The sequence below is a fragment of the Vollenhovia emeryi genome, unplaced genomic scaffold (genome assembly GCF_000949405.1).
Source record: "Vollenhovia emeryi isolate VEMERY1.0 unplaced genomic scaffold, V.emery_V1.0 DF939214.1, whole genome shotgun sequence".
NCBI lineage: Eukaryota > Metazoa > Arthropoda > Insecta > Hymenoptera > Formicidae > Vollenhovia > Vollenhovia emeryi.
In genome coordinates this window covers 26,706-37,280 of record NW_011967152.1, presented here as the reverse complement: position 1 = coordinate 37,280, position 10,575 = coordinate 26,706, and the positions used below count along the sequence as shown (strand labels likewise).

The 10,575-nt window shown below is 41.8% G+C and overlaps 1 protein-coding gene across 1 annotated transcript in view; it reads right to left on the bottom strand.

Annotated features, from left to right (window-relative positions):
• The window catches only part of LOC105561018 (muscle-specific protein 20-like), a 42,976-nt gene that overhangs the window by 17,320 nt on the left and 15,081 nt on the right, over nt 1-10,575 (bottom strand). The window contains exon 2 of the mRNA XM_012010632.1: nt 6,977-7,058. Within this exon, the coding sequence (XP_011866022.1) occupies nt 6,977-7,058 (82 nt within the window). The remainder of the gene's footprint in view (nt 1-6,976; nt 7,059-10,575) is intronic.

Sequence of the window (10,575 nt, the reverse complement as noted above, 5' to 3'; positions counted from 1 at the left end):
CTGTCTCGCACAAAATTGCATAGCTACATGTGCATAGCATAAAAATCGTCTAAACTAATGAGCATCGAACAGTGAGTCGCTACAATGATTTAAATAACATGCTCATTGGTTTACGTAGACGGTCTTATGCTATGCATATGCAGATATGCAATTTTGTGCGACAGCCCTTACACACAGAGAGAACGGTTTCTTTGAATTTAATCAATTTTATTAGATTCAAAGAAATTTATCTTTTGGAATAGTCCAAACAAACCAATTGTTGTTTCAACAAATATGATTATTTGACCTTTCAAATAATAAATAGCTTTACTTCAAATAAAATATTTGTTTGAAACGAAAGGAATATTCTCTTTAATCTAAACTAAACGATATTATTGTTTCATTCAAACAGCATTATCGTTTGATAGAAAATATGTGAAACAAATGTATATGCATACATCTTTCTCCCTCTACATTAGAATATTCCCTTCATTAAAAGATGAAAGATAAACACTGAATTAGTACACTATGTTCAGCCATAATAAAAAATAGACCATTAAATGATTAAACTGCGTCTGCTGATGCGGTCGCTTATATATCATAGCTGCCGCGATTTTACTTACGAGTTCGGCGGCCATCTAGTGGCAGCACCAAACTTTATAAGCGCCTGGCCAAATAATATAATTATTTCATTGAAAGATATTACTTCAAATAATAGTGTTTTTTCTATCAAATAATACAGGTTGTTTGAATAAAACAACAAAATTCTTATTCAAAACATATAACGTGAATTCATATACCGTTTTCCACCTTGTCCTCTCTTCGGACACAACGCAGTTTCATTTAGGTGGGATCATTGTCGTCAGACCAATCGATGTATTATGCCTGTCAACAAGCTACGAAGGGAGTGAAAGTAAATCGAAGCGAGGCCACTTTCAAGGTTGTACTGCTCAGCCGTTTACCGGTCGCGTTAACGTCTTCATATTGATCGCCCCCGCAATTACGTCGTGGCCGGCACGAAAGAAGCCTACGCAGGTGGTCAATGCACGTGTCCCCTCCCCCTCCCCCCCGGTGCGCACGCGTGCGCCGACATCGCCTATATAACTCGCGACGAGCCACCTGTTGATCGCGCGACGCTCGTAAATCTAGCTCGGGGCTGTAATCCTGGTAGGCTCGTCTCGGAATGACGTCATTGACGATCTTTTGACGGACAACTGACACTCGCGGCCCATCCTCGAGTGATCGGCCGCCTCCTCCCCCCGTCGCTCGCCGCCCGCCGCCGATTTCTTTCCGTTATCGAAGGAGTTCTCCTTACCACCCCACCCCACCCCCCCGTCCGCCTCCCTTCCCCCGGCACCGCGCCGGCCCCTCGCCGGGGGTTCTCGCGACGCGCGCGAGAGGATCGTACCAGGATCCTCCGCGCGCGCAACGCGCGTGTCCCGCACCCCATAAATTCATCTACTGCTCGGCGTTGCTCCCCTAGTAGGTGCGAGCTTCCGTGACGTCACGCCGCGTCATATGACGAGAGCATCGATGATGCTCGATGACTCGCGGGCCCTTCGCCCTCCGGGGCGTGACGGTCATCCGAGGTCGAGGAGACCAACGGAGCCCTGTTTAAAATAGCGGATAGAACACGATCAGATTACATTAGATTGCATGCACTTTCCATGTAAATTAACAAGACTCTTGTTTATTTACGTTGCATGTAATCTAATGTAATCTGGCCGTACTCTATCTAATATTTTAAACAGGGTGGGGCCGGGGAGGGGAAAGGCAGGAGTGCGAGAGGGAGGGCGCGGCGCGGCGCGGCCGTAGAGTCGTAATTTAGCGAATCGACCCGCCGGCGACGGGCCGCTGGCGGGACACCCTATAAATCCCTCAAACGTCTGCTGGTGCCCTGGTGCACCCGAGCGACTCGCGCCACCGTGACGGACGGATGACTGACGTTTCTTCTGTTTCGGCGGCGCCGAGCGCGTTATCGCGACTTCAAGCTGCGTTTACGTCTACGCGGATCGCCCCGAGATTATCCCGAACGGAGAGCACTGGCTTCGTCTCACGCGAGTCTGGAGCGGGTCGCCTCGGTGGAGCGAGTCAAATACAAGCGGCGCCGATATCCCGTCGCACGTGCGACTCAATTTCGCGCAACGTAAATCGTCGACGTAATCAAAGATATACCGTGACGTAATCAAAGAGATGTCTCGAGCTTTACGGAAGATGAGCCGCGAGCGATCCCGAGTCGTTTGACGGACGAGAAATTCCGATAATGGGACTCTGCGTCCGTCCGCTTCGGTAGGAGGGAATTATTCGTCCGGATCGTCGGGGCGTTCATTATGATTTCGAGTGGAGCACCTCGCAAACACGGACGGTGAGAACAATTGTCGCGCGAAAGAGGGAGGGGCGAGGGACGAAAAGAAGGAGAGGTGACACGTCAACTAGAAGCGCAAGGTACGATCATCCGGAGTGCCGTATGCGGCCCTGGTACGCCGGCGTCCCTACGACGTAACATGATGTACAGATGACGGTAAATCAATACGCGTCGTCGACTATCGACCCTAACTTTCGGCGGGGGCAGGAGCGAGCCGCGAGAAAAATAAGATTGTCCGCCGACGAAACGACACCGGGAGATTCCGGCGTGAACCGGAAACGCGTGTTCGCGAGAACGCGCTGTCGATACAGCACGCGTTGGTAAATAAAGTCCGAACGCGTATCACTGCGATACATTTTATGCCACGCGAACTGCGATCGGCGCAAGAGCTTTTTGACGAAGTTTGGTAGCGCAAAGACTCGACCCAGTCAGAAGTGACTCGTCGATCGACATCGAAACCGTCATATTGACGTCGATCGACAAGCCATTTCTCGCTGGGGAGTGTTTCCAGCCGCGCGCGATCGTTTCCCTGATATTAATTCGATTAACGCAAATCTCTTTCTTCACCAGCGCTGGATTATCGATTTATTTTCGACCTTTGTATTGTTGCCGCGCGAAAGAGTATCGACGTCGACCCAGCGAGAAACGACCCGTCGAGCGATGTTGAAACGATGTCGAATCGACATCGATACCGTCAAATTGACGTCGATTCAATCATCATTTCGATATCGATCGACGAATCATTTTTTGCTGGGTTATCCGCGATCACCGATCGATGTTAAAACGATGTCGAATCGACATCGACACGATCGATATCGAATCGACGTCCATTTGACAGTGCCGATGTTAAAACGATGTCGATTCATTTCTCGCTTGACAGAGAGAGGAGAGAGAGAGAGAGAGAGAGAGAGAGAGAGAGAGAGAGAGAGAGAGGGGGGGGGATAGAAATTTCAATATATCAGATAAGAAAGAAATTTCAAAGATGCGCGAATACAAGTCACCTCTGAATTATTTCTTCATTGATAAAATGCGCACTGTGCGTGTCCTGCTCTAAACTGGCTGTTGAACGTAACCCTCTCTCCCCGAGATACGCGTCGATTGTTAATATTCAGGATAAGTCGCGGCCAAGTCGTTAATATGATATTTCGCGATCGAAACCCGTCGGACAAGGATCGTGCCAGGCATGCCTCGCGAGCTTCCGGGAGCAGGCTACCATCCGTATTTGGAAGTCCCGTGGGATACCTTGAAATTCCCGTCAAATTCCCGCCACGCGTGCATCAGGACTCCCAGTGTCTAGGACGAGCCGGGGAAGCGCGTGATTGTACCGCAGCCGTTTAAGTTCAATTTTAAACGAGTCAATAACATCAAAAGCTTCGACTATCCGGCTCGCATCCTCGCGTAGAGCTCGAACGTAGCCCCACGTAACGTGTATACCGCCATTGTGATCCGGGCCACCCCTAGACGCGTTTTGTCGAAGACGGGGCTCCGTGGATGAATACCGAATGCGCGTTCTCAAAGCACCAGAGCAGCAGAAACAAGACGACATGGCACGGGCTATCCTTTTCTAAGGATAGACAGAAACGTACATTAGATACTAACAATATTAATCGTCGTGTTGCGTCTTCCTGCTCGACGGGTGAGATTTCTGCGGCAGAGCGATTCCGCGGCTTATTGTCTCGTGGCAGTTTGCCTCTTAACTCGCAAATTTGCAGATTTTATATAAAGTTTATTTAGACTGTCACGAGGGAATTAATTGTGCCGTAAAGATTTCTATATCGAGGTTCGATACCGATCTGGAAATGGGATTGGAACTCCCGGTTTAAACTTATTCCACAATGAACGCAAGACGCAAGACGCTAAGGCCCGGTTTCACCGACGTCGTTTAACTTTAAGCTTAGCTTAATTCGTTCTTTGTCTCTTTCCAACTGTTACTTTAGAAATACATATAGACAAACACGAATTAAACTAAGATTAAGCGACGTTTGGTAAAACCGGACTTGATCACAGTCAAATATGAGAAGAACGATCGACTGTCATTGGCCGACTTCTCGCGTCGCGGCATAGCGTCTTACGATAGAACAAGCTTTAACCTCAGCCCCGTGCTCGCGTCGGGCAGGTACGCCCGCAAGATTTGCGGGCACCAGGCTGCCACTCGTTCAAGAGAGCTTTCTTGCGGGCCGAGGAGACCCCCACTTAGATGGCCGTAGGTACCGACGGTTCCTAGTGGGGATTAATCATGTGCCCGAGTGGGGGTGGTTTCGTCGTTTGGCCACCTCCACCGCGTCCTCGGCGCAACCAGGATGACAGTCATAGGTGGAGGCTCGTTAAATCTAAACATTCGACATAATCAGCATTATCGGACGCATCTCGAGCCCCCGCCCGCTCGCCAAGTCCTGGCGAACGCGTGGCGGAAACGTGGTACATTCGCGGTGGCCGCTCCACGACCGCCCGCGACGAATCCTTGCGATTGTTCGGGCAGCAGCAAGAGCCCCGTCCAAGTTTCGATAAAAATTTATTAGGCTTATTTACCTCCGACTCGTTTAAATGCGCTGAAAATATTATTAAGTTCGTTGCTCAGTTTTTCATAATACTTTGTGAACTTGTTGGGCCAAGTTACGAATTAATATTTCTACTTCGCGTATAGTAGGGAAAGGTCCCCTATTATGAGATAGGCTGCTAATATGACATAGCGGAGTTTCTGCTAAATTAATAGGCACCGTCTGTTGGTTCCACCGTGAATTTATTGCTCTTGGAGTGACATCTGTTTAGTGGAAAATTGATTGTTGGATCGCCGCGTAAAAAGATTTGTGATTGAATTTGGACGTTGAAAACCTACTATCTCATATTAGAATCCTATCTCATAATAAAGGACTTTCCTCTTTACATAATAATTCTAATGCGTAATAAATAAATGAAACTTTGTGCTATTTATGTACTGATGAACTATTCAATAATCGATAACTTAAGAAATGAAGTTCTTTTTATAAATGAAGAGTTCTCTCATTTCTCTCTCTCTCTCTCTCTCTCTCTCTCTCTTCCTCTCTGTTTCTCTTGTAACAATTTTATTTCATTAATTACGTATCGAGAATGGCGTTTTATTTACAAACTGTTAATTATAACCGCTATTTCACATCGAATATAACGTAGCGTCATGAAAAACGATATATCGACGATCACGATTTCGCATAAGATGCCGATCTTCGGTCTACTTATCCAGCCGCGTCCGTCTCGTTCAAAGTACTCGTAGGTGAGAAAATGAGCGGAAAGAGTAAACGAAACCGCGCAAACGTACGTAAAGTAATGCCGATTGCGTCGACGCCTGGCGTGTTTGTCGCAACAGGGGTGTATGTCGAATCGAGGGTTGTCCGCCGAGGCATGCTCGATAGGGTGGCTCGCAATGACGTAACAAAGCGCGCGTTTTGCCAGGCGAGTATAACGCGACAGGAGGGTGAAACTACCCCTGGTGGTTCGGGGGCAGAGTTCAGTAATCTCATAAAAATAGTTGACACGATTTCGACGCAGGCCATAAGCTCGCGCTCAGTTTTCGTTCGAGCGACTATAGCTCCGTAAAGAGCATCAAGGCTTATGAAAGACAAATGGCGCGTTAAACCAGGAAATCCATAAACGGAGCCTCGTATATAACCCAATGAGTTTCGTACGAATTAAGAAACAAACGAAAATCGCCGTACGATTAGAAATATTAATTTCTCTCTCTCTTGGACGCTAATTAGAGGTGTAGGTATAATACATTATATTTCTCTTTTAATAGAATTTTACGTGCAAATTAAGCATTTGTGTTTACTGTTTGCGTTTACATCTATTTTTTTAAAGTTTGCTTCGACGATTTCACTCGCGACAATCGTAACGCGCGAATTTGAATTAACGTCCAAACGGGATCACAACGTGTCTCGCACAGCTACACCGTCAGGCACTCGAGATCAATATCGTGGTGCGTACCGCGCCGCGATTGCATTTTCGATCATACGACAGGTGTACTATACGGGGGAACTGACCTCGACGAAGCTTAACCTTTGCGACGTCACGCGGCCTGACATTTGTATCCGGCAATTATGTGATTCTAGTTAGATAGCGGCACGCCCTTCCATCCCTTCGGCTGAGCGTCCCCCCGACGGGGGATGAAAACATCGAAACGCTTTCGGATTCGCGTCGCCTACGCGGAACAGGAGTTCATATGCGTTCGTAGAGTCATTAAATGTGTGGCCCTTACGTAAGACTGTCGAAGTTTATTCAGTGGGGGAAAAAAGCGCGTTAGAATATGTACGCGTTGAAAAAATTATTTCACAAACGCGCTATTTGTTTTGTTTAAATAATAACCCGAAAAGGGTTTGCGATAAACGGCTTGTTCAATAAGTTCTTTTTCATAAATGTAATTGTAAAATTATGTTATAAGTGTCGCATGTTATTTCAAATATTCGTAGTAGATAAAATTTTAGTCATGTCGTTGGTTGACAAAATAAATAATGTTTTACTACAGAGAGCATCTTCTTGTTCCTTGAAATTTATAAATTTAAAAATATATAAATACGAAACGACACGACCGTACTATACGGATATTTTTCTATGAGAATTAAAATGAAATATTGTATTAATTAAATTATTTTAGAAGCCCACCTGGTGGAAATCTTCCGCCGATTACCGTCTCCATCCATTGCTGGGCTTCAGCTTCTTGGCTCGCTTCGCGCTTGCCAGCGACCTGTGATCAAAAAGAAACTCACAATTAGAATGTAGGAAACTATAAATCTATGGAAAAAGAAACGTTACGATAATAAATTAATATTTAATAATATTGTAACATAATAATAAATTAATATTGAATAATTAAATGTATTATGTTGAAAGTTTTATTCTGTAATATCGATAAAGATGCATGTGTTACCCAATTTATCTAAACTTATTTAGAAAAACAATGACACAGTGATACTTGACAACTATTGAGGCACAAAAGAGATGAATGTTATTCCTTTTATATTTCTCTTGTGTTTAATTTTGGCAGAAAAGATCTCATTTTCTATTTTACATTAAAATAAAGATAGCTTTTAGCGAGGAAAGTAAAAATTTATAGTTATTTTTCTCCTGAAAAATGTAAATTATTTATCATAATAATATTATAATATATAATTTTATTTTTTTTCTAATAAATAATAGAAAATAAAAGTGCGTATATGAAATATTTATGAGATATTTAATAAAATTTGTGCATTTATAAATTGTATAGATTTTAAGTCAGATAATATATTTTAACATTTTTTTATAATTATTTAATCTTGTCATTCGTTAGTTGGTCCTTTCTTAAACTGTTTTACGTTACATGAACTGTCTTGTTTTCTTGTTCTAAATGCTACAGTAACACATGAATGAATTTTAAATATTTACACCATTGTGGTAAAAGGTTTTTCCTGCATATGTGTGCAATCTTTGTGTTGCTATATGGGACTCTAATATTCTTTATTAATTTACTCGATATTAATTTCTTATTATTATAACCTTAAAAATTATTAATATTAACTTATTGTTATAATTATGATTATTATACTATATTATGTTACGATATTATCAATGCATTTGAATTTCTTTTGTCCAAACAAGTACAAAATAAAAGATATCCTATCTTGAAACGAGGAAAATTATTTTATTTTTATTGGAAAAAATTTTAGCTAGCTTTGAATTATTATCAAGTCAACACATGCGTTTTATTTGATTTTACAATTTGTTTCGTTGGTAAAGACGGCTGGCCTTTACTATATGTAAAATATCCAGGAAAAATAGATAACAGATAAATATGTAAAAATACCAGAGATAAGATTGAGATGTGGGACGAAAGAACGTGTCAAGAATTCTCTCTCTCTCTCTCTCTCTCTCTCTCTCTCTCTCTCTCCCTAGGTTAAAAATATTTCTTCACCTACCGAGGAAAGACGAGAGTAGACGAGAGCGCGCGAGAAGTTAATCTCGAGGCTTCTCTGTCCCATTCTCTGTTATGTTTGATTATTCGATTACCAGTTTCCGCAGAAACTTGCAAAAATTGCCGTAGCCGATGGTATTTCACATCGTCATGGCGGGGTATTGGTAAAAGTTTTCAACTAGCAATAATCGCACCTCAGTAGAACTTCATTGGTTACGATATCGCCACTGCGCAAAGCTGACGATACTCGCTCGCTGGCTGGTATTCATACTAGTCGACACGTAATTTTAACACCGAGTAAGCGCTCAGTGTATTCGCCACGTAGCGTCCGTTTCCCGAACTAAAGCGGCCGGTCGCCGAAACGGCGGCGCCGATCGATCCCGCGGCGGACGGCGTACTGAACTCGCTCGTCCGTCCCGCGCGAATAAATTTGCCATTGTTAACGGATAATTTAAACGTCGGGCCAGCCGGTGATTTGCAAGAAAATATATCCGAACAGGATCGCATGACGGCAAGAGGTTGTCGCGCGCGGCGCTCGAACGAACGGCGCAGCACCGCCTGGGCGTCTACATCCTTGTCTCTCATCACGCCGCGCTCTTTCTCTCTCTTTCTCTCCTTAACATCACGTTATTGCGATATAATTTTCTACATGTCTTACGCAGATTCGTATAATAGTTTTAAAGACATTAAGATAAATAAAAGCTCTTGAAAGTCAACATTACGATAAAATTGTGTTCTTCTGAATTCTTAATAAACTTATGTGTAGGCATACAACTATAGTGTTGATATAATTAATAATAATATAACAATGTTATTATAATCAAAGAATAATAGAAGGGGCTCAGAGCCTGAACAAGGTTGTAATGTCCGATAAAATTACTTTATTATAATAGCAAATGCATATATACGTTTTGGTCCTTATTGGACCATCTTTAGTATAACGAAAAAACAATAAATGCAATTAAAAATATATATTGATTCGCGAAATCAAAATATACATAGATTACGCAGTCAGTGATATAAAATTGTAATAAATTCATAGACGGTAGTACAAAAAAAAACGCAGCGCAAGTAGATATAACATCACGAGTCAAAATGATTATAATATAATAATAACGACTAATAAGAATTCTTCAATGTCGCCAGCGGTAATTAACAACGTCAGTGTTTTCTTGACATACCTGGTAGTTTTAATAATACAGAAAATTTATTCCAACAAATATTACTTCAGCCAGGGTTTAAACCCGAACCTCCCTACACTCTGTTATTATAATAATAATAATATAGTAATCGACTAATAAGAATTCTTCAATGTCGCCAGCGGTAATTAACAACGTCAGTGTTTTCTTGATCATACCTGGTATTTTTAATAATACAGAAAATTTATTGCAACAAATATTACTTCAGCCAGGGTTTAAATCCGAACCTCCCTACACAGACGGGCGTCCCACCAATTCGATTTTAACAAATTATTCATTGAATAATTGCGACAGATATCATATTTGTCGCAATAACAATATAAAGATCCCTAGCGACCATTTTAAATGAGAGATAATGTTTATATTTATTTCTGAGGAGTTTTATCGATAGTTATATTGTTTATGAAGAGTTTTTTATTAGTGGTAACATCGTTTGGAAGTACGTTGCCAAACACCTGGTTAATTCTTTACTGACAATAACATTTTACAAACACTTAGAAAACTATAACGGAAACGTTTAATATTGTATCATTAAACGCAATTTGAACACTTGTAACTGTGAATATGTCATGTTTAAATTTATATCTCACAAACAATTCAATAAATGTTTTAAAACTCAAATAAAACATTGACTCAACATTTAAACAAACTTCTTATAAACATATTATTTTCGCCAGGGTTGCTGTCTACGCGTTCATTTTTTCAACTTATTTTAACTGCGCGCCGATAAGGGTTGTCGGCCGTACACAGAACTGTTAAATACGCGATTTTTAAGTTTTCCCTCTATTGTCACAATATATAATATTATCATATGCATCGGTGGTCGAATTGGTGAGACGCTCGCCTAGACCCTTTTCCAATACATTTTTCATATGATTATAAATGCCAGGTATGGCCAAGAAAACACCGACATTGTTAATATAATGTAGTAATGCTAAATATTGTAAAATATTAATATTATTGTATTGTATGGCGTGATTAATTAAAATTTTACCACTGGTTGCTACTTGCATTCTCAAGTTAGCGCGGATTTCAATAAGACTATAATAACATTGATGAATTTTTATATTATACATAAAGCGAGATATAAACTCAAAACGTAAAATGCACTG